We start from the raw sequence: 13559 nt of genomic DNA on the forward strand, positions 1-13559 counted from the left end.
CAACATCAGTACCCAACCTCACTAATGCTCTTGGCTGAATGGAAGCAAGTCCCCGCAGCAATGTTCCAGCATCTATTGGAAAGCCTTCCCAAAAGAGTGGAGGCTGTTATAGCAGCAAAGGGGGGACCAACTCCATATCAATGCCCATGATTTTGGAATGAGATGTTCGACTAGCAGGTGTCCATATACTTTCGTCATGTAGTGTAAGTGTTCATGAAAAAACTCCCCCTAATGACACTTGTGGAAGCAAAGGAGCATTTTCCCTCAGACACAACTAATGAAAAGCTACTGCATGTATTAACTTACTGTGTAACCTGGAAACATATCAATCACAGCCAGGCTATCTGTGCGGACATCGTCATGACCCAATTCTACAGACTATACTTAATCCAGCTCTTCTATGTGTAGCTAATGTTTAACTAAAGACCTCTGGTGACAGAGTTTTTACTATCATTTCTGTATTCTTTACGGGAGACCTAGAGGCAGTCCAAGAACTATGACAATGCATACAAACCAGGAAAACTAGGAGTACATTCCTGAGCATGAATGAACTGCACAAGGCAGTCAGGGACACTCGTCTTGTCCCTAAAAAAGTGCATGTTTTATCAGAGGACTCCTACCTCCTGTTTGCTTTTATTTTTTGACTGAGCTCAAAACTATGTAGCATTGCACCACAACACTTTTTAATCAACATGAAGTGTATAAACATCAAAACCAACATTTAGAATAGTATCAAAATGCAGAAGAGGTATACCATAGAGGAACCTACCTACCCCCCCCCCTCTCTAAACTCCTCTGTGCAGCGACTAACTTTATTCTCTGTTGTCTTCCTCTGTGAGTAAGCAGCAGCGAGGCTGGGGGGGATCGAGTCAGAAAAAGTCTGGGATCCATAGGGTGTCATAATACCTGGAAGTCGGGGCAGGGCAGCATTGTCTGAGCTGGGAGTGGGGACTCAATACTATGTACTGTTACCAGGGGGCCAGGGCCTGCCCGTAGAAAGCAAAGGTAACTGAACTAAATGACTATCGCCCCGTAACACTCACCTCTGTCATCATGAAGTGCTTTGAGAGACTAGTCAAGGATCATATCACCTCTACCTTACCTGTCACCCTAGACCCACTTCACTTTGCTTACCACCCCAATAGAGCCACAGACGATGCAATCGCCATCACACTGCCCTATCCCATCTGGACAAGAGGAATACCTATGTAAGAATGCTGTTCATTGACTATAGCTCAGCATTCAACGCCATAGTACCCTCCAAGCTCATCATTAAGCTTGAGGCCCTGGGTCTGAACCCCGCCCTGTGCAACTGGGTCTTGGAATTCCTGACGTGCCACCCCCAGGTGGTGAAGGTAGGAAACAACATCTCCACTTCGCTGATCCTCAACACTGGGGCCCCACAAGGGTGCGTGCTCAGCCCCCCCTGTACTCCCTGTTCAGCCATGACTGCGTGGCCAAGCACACCTCCAACTCAATCATCAAGTTTGCAGACAACAGTAGTAGGCTTGGTTACCAACAATGACGAGACAGCCTACAGGGAGGTGGTGCGGGCTCTGGGAGTGTGGTGCCAGGAAAATAACCTCTCACTCAACTTCAACAAAACAAAGGAGAGGATTGTGGACTTCAGGAAACAGCAGAGGGTGCACCCCCCTATCCACATCGACGGGACCACAGTGGAAAAGGTGGAAAAGGTGGAAAGCTTCAAGTTCCTTGGCGTACACATCACTGACAAACCGAAATGGTCCACCCACGCAAACAGTGTGGTGAAGAAGGCGCAACAGAGCCTCTTCAACCTCAGGAGGCTGAAGAAATTTGGCTTGGCACCTAAAACCCTCACAAACTTTTACAGATGCACAATTGAGAGCATCCTGTCAGGCTGTATCATCGCCTGGTATGGCAACTGCACCGCCCGCAACCACAGGGCTCTCCAGAGGGTGGTGCGGTCTGCCGAACGCATTACCGGGGGCAAACTACCCGCCCTCCAGGACACCTACAGCACCCGATATCACAGGAAGGCCAAAAAGATAATCAAGGACATCAACCACCCGAGCCACTGCCTGTTCACCCTGCTATCATCCAGAAGGCGAGGTCAGTACAGGTGCCACAAAGCTGGGACAGAGAGAATTAAAAACAGCTTCTATCGCAAGGCCATCAGACTGTTAAATAGCCATCACTAACACATTAGAGGCTGCTGCTGCCTATTGAAATCACTGGCCACTTTAAGAAATGGAACACTAGTCACTTTGATAATGTTTACATATCTTGCATTACTCATCTCATATGTATATACTGTATTCTATAATATTCTATTGTATCTTAGTCCATGCCGCTCTGTCATTGCTTGTCCATATATGTATATATTCTTAAATTCCATTCCTTACTTAGATTTGTGTGTATTGGGTATATGTTGTGAAATTGTTAGATATTACTTGTTAGATATTACTGCACTGTCGGAGCTAGAAGCGTAAGCATTTCACTACACCTGCAATAACATCTGCTAAACACGTGTATGTGACAAATAAAAAATGTAATTAGTTTGTGACCACTGAACACTACAGGTATATGAACTCAATATGGCCACCCTGACCAGTGAGGGGGATTGGGTACACAGTGCTGACACGTTAATTAGAGTATTGTGACTTATACCATGATTGATTGGTTGATACATGTACTCGTCATTTGCGTGTCATATCAAAGTATTTGCTGTGTCTTTAAATTAACATAGGGGTGGAGAAATATCCAGAGTCATGATGGGGGGGGTCCCTGCTAACTAGGCTACAGGTGTTTCATTCATGTTATCCAGGGCTCATCTGCTAAACAGGTGTAAATCTCGATGTGATTTCCCTAGTTAAATAAAGGATATTTTTTAAATAACAGAAATCCTATACTGTGTTCCTTCGTCCTACACAATTATTTCTTAAGTAATCAAAAAGACATCTCATTCAAAACGAATTATCTAATTATGCCCATCCATCGTCAAATGATATGATAATGAATAATTACCCTACATGAGTTAACTATCCAAGTTTAAAATTCACTGGATAACCTGAAGGCCAGTGAGAAAGCAACGTACTTCCTTAAAGTGTTTACTTGTGGTATGTTGTCACTGAAAATCAATTGGAGTATGTTTGCCTATATGGGCTGAGTTTGACAGGTGGGCCTTACAGAAACCTTATGGTGACTGGAATTAAACGTTATGCATTGGTCTGTAAAATACAATATAAATTGAAGTCGCGAACAACAATACAGCTGTGAAAATGCAAACCTGAAAGCAGCGGCGCATGCGTGACTTGGTTACATGGTTGTTCCTACATTTCTAATTTGTTTGGTTTACACAACATTTTACTGAAACAAAACTCTAGGAGCTCAGATGCAATAATTAAATAACCAACGTTTCGACAGACAAGCGGTCTTCATCAGCACATCGCCTAAAGAGGTTTAGAGCGTTTGTTTCTTTCGCTTCCAGTTTAACCTGAAACAAATCTTACCTCGTGTTCAAATCGTGCGGAATTCATTTTCTTCAACTACTTCAGAGTTAAATCCAGTTGGTAGACAGTTCAATCAAACAAAACGATTTAGACACGTTAAATACACGGGACTATATTCCTCCCTCCCTAGGGTCCAGGAAGTTTCAAGTCAACGCTTGATCAATTCAATGTTGGTAAATTCCTTCTATGACTCAAATCCTGTGGTTAAAAGTTTTGAAACATTTGTGGTTTTCGTGGCTGAGGTGTTTGTTTCAGTCAACAATTGTACACCTTGAAACTGACCCTTTCCATCCACACCCACAACATTTAGCCATGCCCACACCTGGTGCAGCCTTTGTAATTCGCCAGAACGACAGGCGAGATTTGGGCCTTATGATCAGGAAGTTGCGATTTTACAGAAAATGTAAATGAGAAGTAGTTTGTGTAAACAGATGCGGTTATGTTATATCAGCTCTACAGGTAGATAGGCTACATATCTATTTTCTTGATATCAACGTTTCATAACAAATAGGTCTACATCTCATCTTCATAACACAGAGAAAAATATTGTGTCAAATTGAAATATCGCCAATACAGTATTGAAATGATTGAATACACTGATACCCCTCACGCAGAGAACGAGACCATTCTCTTACCTTGCGTGCCCCCTAGTGACCAAATGCAGAATTAGGATTGGCATAGAAATTGCTTGGGAGGGAGTTTAGCCCCTCTGTGGTTCTTCCTGCTATCCCACCTTGGTTTCTCCCTCAACCAGTGATATATCTAGGGTTGCTTGAGAGGGTAAGAGATGTTGAGGAAGGAGTAGATTCAGATCATTTATCTGTTTACACAATGGAGTTGTTGGCCATACTATTGGCAGCAGAGTGGGTGGAGGAGGTGAGGCCAGACAGGGTAGTCATCTGTTCTGACTCCTGTGCAGCACTGATGAGCTTAAATTCATGTGTGTCTCAGAGCAGACAAGATGTATTATATGAGGTGAAACAGATGGGGGTATTTGTGATGTTCCTCTGTGTACCAGCTCATGTGGGAGTAGAGGGGAATGAGGGAGTGGATATTATTGCCAAGCAGACTCTTAAACATCCTAATGTTGAGATGGAATTGTCAATCAGTAAAGCAGAAGCCAAGGGATTAATAAGAACAGTGGTTAAAAATAAGTGGCAAGAGTTGTGGAACAGGGAGAGTAAGGGAAGACACCTGTATAAGATCCAGGAAAAGGTGGGGGCAGGGAGGTCCTCAGGCCGAGAGAGAAGAGAGAAGAGAGGAAAGTGTAGTCACAAGGCTGAGACTGGGACACACAAGGCTAAATAGTACATTGAAAGTGGTGTGGAAACATCCGATTGGGAGGTATGATCATTGTCAGGAGGAGATGGAGACAGTGGAACATGTTCTATTTCAGTGCCATAAATATGTGAGCGAAAGGGAGCGATTGTTAATAGAGTAATGGGGTTGAAGAGCCAGGAGTAAGTGAACTGCTGGGGAAATCTTCAGGCAATGTAGTATTTAATTATGTATTTCGTTTCCTTAGGGAGACGAGATTATTGGGTAGGATTTAGACCTTGACTGTCTTTGGGCCACACTCCAGTCCAGTTGGTGGTGGTAATGCACCTTAAAGTTGGTTGCCAACCGCCATATAAAATCCACAGAAGAAGATGAAGAAATATATTATTGGGACCCGACCGTACTTATAACATAAAACACAGACACTGGCTGAAATTCAATCAAACACGCACTGCGGTTAATCATCAGTTAACTAGAAAACACTAATGTTTCATGCGTATTTTTTAAATCGGCCTGTGATCAATTACATCATTGTGAATTGGAATGCCATTGTGTTTTTAGGATGCGTTTTTGGAGCATTGGACCTATATGAGTTTCCTTAGTGGAGATTTGATTGAATCCAATCATAATTATGATTAAATTTCAAAACAGATTCAGCTTAATTGACATTTGTAGTATAGGCTACGCAAAATAAAATATTTTAGGCCAATCTTAAACAGTGAATGATAGCCTAAAAGTAATTGTGGAAATTGTGCTCTCACCAATTTAAATGTAGGCAAATTGTGTGCAAACGCGATCAAAGTGCTTAATTGTAACGGGAACGAACAACAAGAGTGGGCTTGTTCGTAAAATAGATGACCTCTTGCCGTGTTCATATACTATTCGGAAGTTGGAGACTCGGATATTTCCGATTTGGTGATTTGTTGAACGCGGCTCGTGTATAACTACAACCATATAGCATGTCGGACATTTCAAAGTTTCCTTTTTCATACTAGTACATGAACGCGGTATCTTTCCGCACCGCTGTCATTGATTTCGTGACGCATGTTATGAAAATGCTCAGCCAGTTCCATAGATAGACAGGTTTCCATCCACTGCCTACACTTCCCATCCATGTCCATTGGGTGTCTCCCTCCACCAAATCAAACCGCAGTTAATCTGAAAATGTTTTCGCTTTGAGGAAAGTCCATTGTACAATACAAACTCGTTGATGGGCGTTGAGACAGAAAAAGCGTGTTTTTTTTTCTGGCGAGGCTGCAGCCACATAACAGCCCGTGCTGCGATTGGAGCGAGCAGGCAGAGCAAGTGCGCACGGACGCAGACTCAGGAGATATCGGAGGCAGCCACCGACCAGAACAGAGCTCATCATAGTAGCTGATGTAACTGTATTTGGGAATCAATTCAGATTATAAAGAGAAAACGTTCCAATTGAGAAACGGAAGAAGAAGAAGGAGTGAAAATGGGACATACCGTGTTACCCATATTGATGGCCGTATTGTCCCATTGCGTGTGGGGAAATGTCGAGGTAAGCACCAAGAGGAATATCTTTAATTGCTGTACCATTTGTTGTATAAACATGCATTTTTCTGAAAGTGGTGTTGTAAATGTTCATATCGATAACACTCATGTCATGAATAACAATTCGTATCCTTTTTGCTGACGCGCACCGTTATCTTGCACAGATTAAATTTGCAAATGAATGCACACACAGACTGTCAGCTGGTAAATTACATGTCAACAAGAAGGAACGCTCAGTATCCTACCTACGCAGACTAAATGCTCTTGTCTAATTAGCAAATGTGTATTAGTGAAATGCATGAAATATCAGCAGACGTTTAATCATGCCAACCAAGTATTCAAGCCAACACATTTATTTTGTATTAGGCGATTGTATGTCAGCCTCCCCCTGGTTTGAGCGAGAGCGAGACCATCTGGGACCTACCCTTGATAAACAAAGAGATAAATGTACTGAACGTCTTCATAGCCTGTGGTGGAAACTATGTTTTTCTTCTGGTCTAATTGAAAAGAATGAAGAATACAACAACAACGCAACCCAGACATCTCATATTTGTTTTTATCATATCAGTAGGCCATAGACTGGTATATGCTATTATAAGCTTGCAAGCCTATAGAAAGAATGCACTATGAAGTGCAGGTTGAACATCACAGAGCCATGAATGTAATGGTGGCCTTATACCATCAGTATCCCAGGTAGAGAGGATGTAGAGAGCATGTAGAGGAGCCCCACTGCCTGCCTGCTTTGTCATGATGCCGTGCTAGGATGCTGAATGAGAGCACACAGTAGGCCTTCCAGCTGCCTACAGGGAAAGAGTAGCATCACACCTGCTATTATAATGAAAATCCACAGTCTTCTCCAGGCTATGTCTTGAATCTGGGACTTGCATAAGATTTATCTGCAATGGAGGCCTGTGCTTGAATCTTTATTGCACCACTGTGGATCCAGGGGAAAGAGAGAGAGAAATGGTGTATTGATTGTGAAATGTGGTGCTTTTCATCTTACGTCCTTGTTTCTTGTTTTAATGAGAGCAAATTATCTTCCTGTAAGCCTACACCTTAGCCTCCTGCTTTGATATGGGGTCATCTTTGATCGTGATCTTCTTTGATCCGACTACTCTAAAACCATGTTGTAAACCAGGATGTAGAATGAACTAAGGCCTGAGCTACTACTCAGCTCCATCTTGTCACTGCACTGAATGATATAAAAAATGCAAATGGCTGTTCTCAGGTCAGCTCAGCAGGCTCCATCTCATGCTTCATGTGTTGTAGATAAGTGTCTCTGACAGACAGACTGTTCTGGGGCCAGATCAATGTAATGACCAGGCAGCTATCAGTCAGTCAGCTCTCCCACCACACCGCTATCACTGACAGCAGACTAGCCGTTTAATGAGCTCTACCACAGCATAGCACTGTACTCTCCAGACTATGACTCATTCCATTCCCCCATGGATCACTAGAATAGACCAATTATTTTAGTTTCCCAACTCAAAATCATGACGTTTGAATTGTTAGTACCTTGCAGTGTTACTTGAATGGGGTAATTGCTTTTTTCTCCTACCGTTATACCTTTATAATGACGGCTGGTGTATCTCAAAGTGCTAACACTTAGACATATCATTTAACCTTGTCCACATAGGATCAAATCACTCCCTAGGCTAATTGGGAAACCATAGCACATGTGCAGAATTTTCTCACATCTGGCTATTTTGTATAGAACACCTGTGAAGGTCTAGACTTTAGACTGATATGTGACATCATGGGCCCTTTCAGCCAGTGCCACCCATCACCGAGCTGTGCCAATGCGTCAGAGGTGACTTCCAGGGACCACCAGACCCAGACGCCTCCCTCACCCAGCCACCGGATGCCTTCAGCCCCTCAGCTAATGAGGGAGGCCAGGCTCCCTGTGGGGGCTCTGGAGTGGAGGGGAGGTATTAAAGGGCAGGGGGGGGTGCTGTGTGGAAGGCAGGGGAGAGTGGGGCGTGAGCAGGGACTCATGGAGTCTCAGCTGGAGTTACATTGCAGGTCAAGCTCACTTTCCACCTGGAAATAGAAGTATGAGTTGTTCCCTCTCTTTGTTACTGTTGCATTGTAAGGGTGTATGTAGACTAGAGGAGAAGCTCTATGTTCCTCTGTAAGAACTACCTCACATGCATAATCTGTCACTCTTATCTATTTATCTACACATCTATCTTTCTATCTATTTACTGGATCTATCTATCCATATACTGTCTACCATCTGTACATTATGCCCTTGGAAGATATTAGATATCCCAATCTCCAGTCAGTAGAAAGCATGTAATCATCATAGTGGGGTGTGCAAGGAATCATCCTGAAGATGTTAAGAGGATTAGCATGTGTATTTATTAACCATCGGCACTGGTTGCTCACAGTGCATTTATTAGCCATAAACCTGCTCCTTTCACTGTGGAATTATTCCATAGCTGTAAGAGCATTACTGGGATTACTGCTGTATGCTGAGGAACCGTGCTTAGCTTTACACAAGGAGACCTGCAGATATGTGAAGGTTTACAGTCCGGATTACACTTTGAAGAGGTCTGGCTTGCTGGTTTAACACCCTGGTATTAGCTGTGTTAAAGATGGTTCTTGAATGTTGTCGCCATATCCGTGGTAAAGGTTGAAATTGGGCAATTTTGCGTTGCTACGGCCTGATCTTTTTCACTTAATGCATTGTTGTTAGATGGCAATACTCTGTATTTTGATAGTCTAATAATGTCTTTGTAAAGGAGATGGAGGTAAACTGTTGTCTGTATCATGTAATGGCTTTAGGGTGCAGTACAAATGGTGTTTGTTGACAGAGAACGAAATGGAAGAGAACGAAGGCATTAGTTTCAAAGCATCTGAAACACAACCATTATGCAATGTGACCTTTGCTCTCTCCATTTTGATTGCTATTCACATACTGTGTGAATAGCAATCAGGTAGCTTAACCACTAAGCTACCTGGGGCGGCAGGTAGCTTAGTGGTTAAGAGCGTTGTGCCAGTAACCGAAAGGTCGCTGGTTCTAATCCCCGAGCCGACTCTGTGAAAAATCTGTCGATGTGCCCTTGAGCAAGGCACTTAACCCTAATTGCTCCTGTAAGTCGCTCTGGATAAGAGCGTCTGCTAAATGTAAAAAAAAAAAAAATAGATATCCCAATCTCCAGTCAGTAGAAAGCATGTAATCATCATAGTGGGGTGTGCAAGGAATCATCCTGAAGATGTTAAGAGGATTAGCATGTGTATTTAGCAGTAATTAGCATGTGTATTAGCAAGTGTTAGCACAGTGTACATGAAGCTAACACAGTAGTGTGACACTCCTAGCATGACACTTTGACAGTTTATCTATACTGTCCTATGTGTCTTAACCTCAGCCACCTTGGATGCAATGACATGTGTCACTTGCAGCGCTGAGAGTATTTAGTTGATTGACATCCTGGCATTGGTCTTGCCTGACGACTCAAACTGAATTCTTCATTCGTTACATACTTCAGTCTGACACTGCAATCATTGAAGTCGTTTGTGGTGGCGTCAAAATGAGAGGTGTTGTACAAAACAAAGCCATCAGTGATTTGATCATCTCTAACCAATCAGAGAATCAAAGCCAATGACGTCTCCCGAGTGGCGCAGTGGTCTAAGGCTAGCTGTGCCTGGTTCGAATCCAGGCTCTGTCTTAGCCGGCCGTGACCGGCAGACCCATGGGGCAGCGCACCATTGGCCCAGCGTCGTCCAGGGTAGGGAAGGGAATGGCCGGCAGGGATGTAGCTCAGCTGGTAGAGCATGACGTTTGCAACGCCAGGGTTGTGGGTTTGATTCCCACGGGGGGCCAGTATGAAAAGAAATAAAAAATAATGTATGCACTCACTCTGGATAAGAGCGTCTGCTAAATGACTAAAATGTAAAATGTAAATGTAATGAATTATCAAAACGTCGCTTTACCCATGTGTGTTTTGGCTCTGGCCTAACCCTGGATTGCTTATGCTATGTATTGGCCATTGAGAGGCTTTGAAGCCACCGGTCGGCCATATTGGCACTCCCCAGTAGGAGCAGTCCTCCATAGGAATGAATGGAATTCTACAGTATTTTTTTATTCAAGGACAAAATTACATGTATTTTAGCATTTTCTGTTGTAGTGAGGACAGTAACATTAGTAATAACTTTAAAAACAAGTACGTTTAAGGAATTTTAAAATATTTATTTCATTTAAAATGTTTTATGTTTAGCTCACATAATGTAAAAGTATTCATTAGGGTGTCTGCATTAAGGTGTCTCTAGACATTAATACATGCATTTCTATAGCTTCCAAAATATTTGTTAAAACGGTGGGGGAGTGCAATGTTGGAGGCATGGTGGCTTCAACACAGCGCCCCCATCAGTCATATAGTGTATATATAAATCCTTGGGCCCAAACCATCGGTTTCTGGGACCAATCAGACGGTCTAGAACGTATTTCCATTCTAGAAATCGTAGGGAAGGTACTCAGATCCAGACTCATTGCAGAGAAGAAACTCATGTCTGTGGGCGTGGTGTAGCGTTTGGCCGGAGCAAGGAGTTTTGGTAGCCAGGCAAGCAGAGGTCACTTTCCCTACAATAACAGAGCGTGTGTCATGACTCCGACAGAAAATAACTGCTATAAAAAGATGACATTGATGATCATAAACATTGACATATTCTGTTTACAACAGCACTTCAGCCTCATGTTACTTCCACCAGCCTGAAAATGGAAAGATTTCAATGATAAAGATGAGTGCTTCCTCAAAGACATGTTTTGTTTCAAGCTGACGTGTCAGAGTCAAGTGATGTATTAATGATGAGGAATGAGCAGGTGTTGTTATCTGCCAGTGCATATATTTGCCAAAGAATTGCTTTGAATTGTATTATATTGCCTTGAGAACACAACCATAGAGATATACAATAGACAACATAATGGTGTTCGATTTCGTTCTGTGAGTAGGACTGTGTAGAACTGAGAAAGCCATTACAGACAGACATCCACATTTATCACAGGAGGTGGGAGAGAACACAACATTGCCTTGAATCAAAGAGAGAAGACAATGAGAGAGCATCCATTTTCTTTTCATGAAACACCCTTGCTTCAATCATTCCTGAAAAGAGAGAGCGGGAAAAGAGAGGGGAATAGATGATACTTGTAGAAGGAAAGCAAACTCATCCGCCAGCTATAGTACAGTAAACTGCAAGCTTTGGAGGAAATTCACAGCTCTGTGTTTATCAAGATAAATTATTGCAGATAAGGCCACTGGAATCCAGGGAGGCCGTAGAAGCTACCGGCCATTGGTAGATCCATGAAACACAGCTATCTAGGTCTCATATGCACTCCAATGAATGAGGGAGGAAGGGGGAGAAAGATAGAAGAGGAGGAAGAAGATTAAACGGGTACAGGGAGTTGCTAAATTGCTGCGCATGTTCCCCCCTCAGCATTTTCAGGCCTTGTGTTGAAACACAAACACAGAAGCTCACCCCCCTCCCCCTCCCCCTGCCTGTGACTGCAGCACTATGGATATGTAGAAACAGATACAGGATACTAATAATAATAAATAATATGCCATTTAGCAGACGCTTTTATCCAAAGCGACTTACAGTCATGCGTGCATACATTTTTGTGTATGGCTGGTCCCGGGGATCGAACCCACTACCTTGGCGTTACAAGCGCCGTGCTCTACCAGCTGAGCTACAGAGGACCACATAGCAGCTCTGTCTCTGTCTGTCTGTATTTCTTTCTCATTTATTTAATTTTCGAGGCAGGAGATAATAGGGTTTCGTTAATGGTTTCCCTTGTGCTTTGCTCTGCCGTGTGCATGTGCCAGAGGACATGAAATGTGCCGTTTTATTGGATCCCATCTTCTTTCCTCTCTTTTATTGTGCTCTTTCCAAGCGTTTGAAGTGAAAAGCACATAACAAGGACCTGATCCAAAATCTTGCACAGTCATTGTGAAATTAAACCCGGGCACAATGAAAGGAAAGGCATGAGATAAAATAATTGCTGTAAATGTGCCTCAGCAATCAAGCCATTACCGGAGGTGACAGCTAAATGAAAAGACATTACGTGGGCCATTTAACGAGCGGTCTGGGTTATTCGTGCCATGACAGACATTCAAGGAAGTACATGGTATCATGAAGTACGAAAGGCCATCGGGAGTGTCAGGCAAATCCAACAGCTAGGGAAAGTTGAGACAGGGCAGTACAAAGGGGAACTAAGATGCCCTAAAACTGTGTGTGCGTGTGCAGAAGTTAGAGGGAGTGTGAGGGATACAGTACATCCATAGCCACTCTGATCACGTCTGGCTCCAGTGCCTGCCTGCATGTCAGAACTTCTGGCAAGCTGGAGATATCACTCCAATCCAAGGTCCCCCATCCCAAACGCTAGGCCTGGTGAGCCTAATTGGCTAAATTTCTGCTGTAAAAAGTTGAAAGATTAAGCGAAAGGGAGCTGTGGGTCTGGCTGGTCCCTGCCGACGCCAGCGGGAGGTTTCAGAAGAGCCGCCCATGAGACATCTGCAGCGTAGTGATAACATTTGTCCTCTGTCTTTGGGAGGAGAGCGAGAGAGTCCTCCATTAGTCAGAGAGAGCGGTGGAGGATGGAGAGAGTAGACAGAGAGAGAGGAGACAGAGTTTACTGAGAGAGAGCGGCGATATAAGCTTGGAGGGGAGTAGGGGGTACATTGGTGGTGCTAAGAGAAACTCTAAACCCACCGGCTCTCTGGCCCTGGTGTCTGGAAAGGCAGAGAGCTTCATCTCTGTCATGTACTGGATATGTATTCACAGGTGGCCCAGGGAGAGTGGAGGAAGGACACTGCCTGCAGGCCATAGCACTGAGCCTAGTCATTACCCATTCACACACACGCAGAGAGCCAGTGAAGAGGAGGGCGAGGCGGGGCGGGGCTGGACTGCAACAGGACCTTTCCATAATGGCACCGGGATGCATGGATAGTTTTGTGGAGGCTGGCCTGGCTGACAGGGTGTGGTGGGGAGGATTTCAGAGGGTCCAGTGAGGCTGATCAGCAGTGTATTAACATTCCACACACTGTTGGATGGGTGGAGTGGATTGGCATAGAGGGAGTGTCTGGATCAGTGTCAGTGCGCTGCTCTCTGCCATCTCTAGCAGCAGAGGGATGCAGCATGGCACAGCGGTAGCGAGGGCATACACAGCAGCTGGTGGCAGGGAGTCGTGATGTGGTGTGCAGCGGGCGAGCTACCGGCTCATTTCCTCCTTCCTATGCTCACATGAATACAAAAGGGGTAGTGGGTACACATTTG

The 13559-nt window shown here is 44.0% G+C and overlaps 1 protein-coding gene across 3 annotated transcripts in view; it reads right to left on the minus strand.

Annotated features, from left to right (window-relative positions):
* The window catches only part of LOC121556970 (suppressor of tumorigenicity 14 protein homolog), a 40538-nt gene extending 36742 nt beyond the window's left edge, over nt 1-3796 (minus strand). For all 3 annotated transcript variants that reach the window (XM_041870856.2, XM_041870855.2, XM_041870854.2), the window contains exon 1: nt 3492-3796. In XM_041870856.2, the coding sequence (XP_041726790.1) occupies nt 3492-3518 (27 nt within the window). In that variant the 5' untranslated portion in view covers nt 3519-3796. The remainder of the gene's footprint in view (nt 1-3491) is intronic.
* Nucleotides 3797-13559: the final 9763 nt, after the last annotated feature.

Source organism: Coregonus clupeaformis, chromosome 17 (genome assembly GCF_020615455.1).
Source record: "Coregonus clupeaformis isolate EN_2021a chromosome 17, ASM2061545v1, whole genome shotgun sequence".
Lineage (NCBI taxonomy): Eukaryota > Metazoa > Chordata > Actinopteri > Salmoniformes > Salmonidae > Coregonus > Coregonus clupeaformis.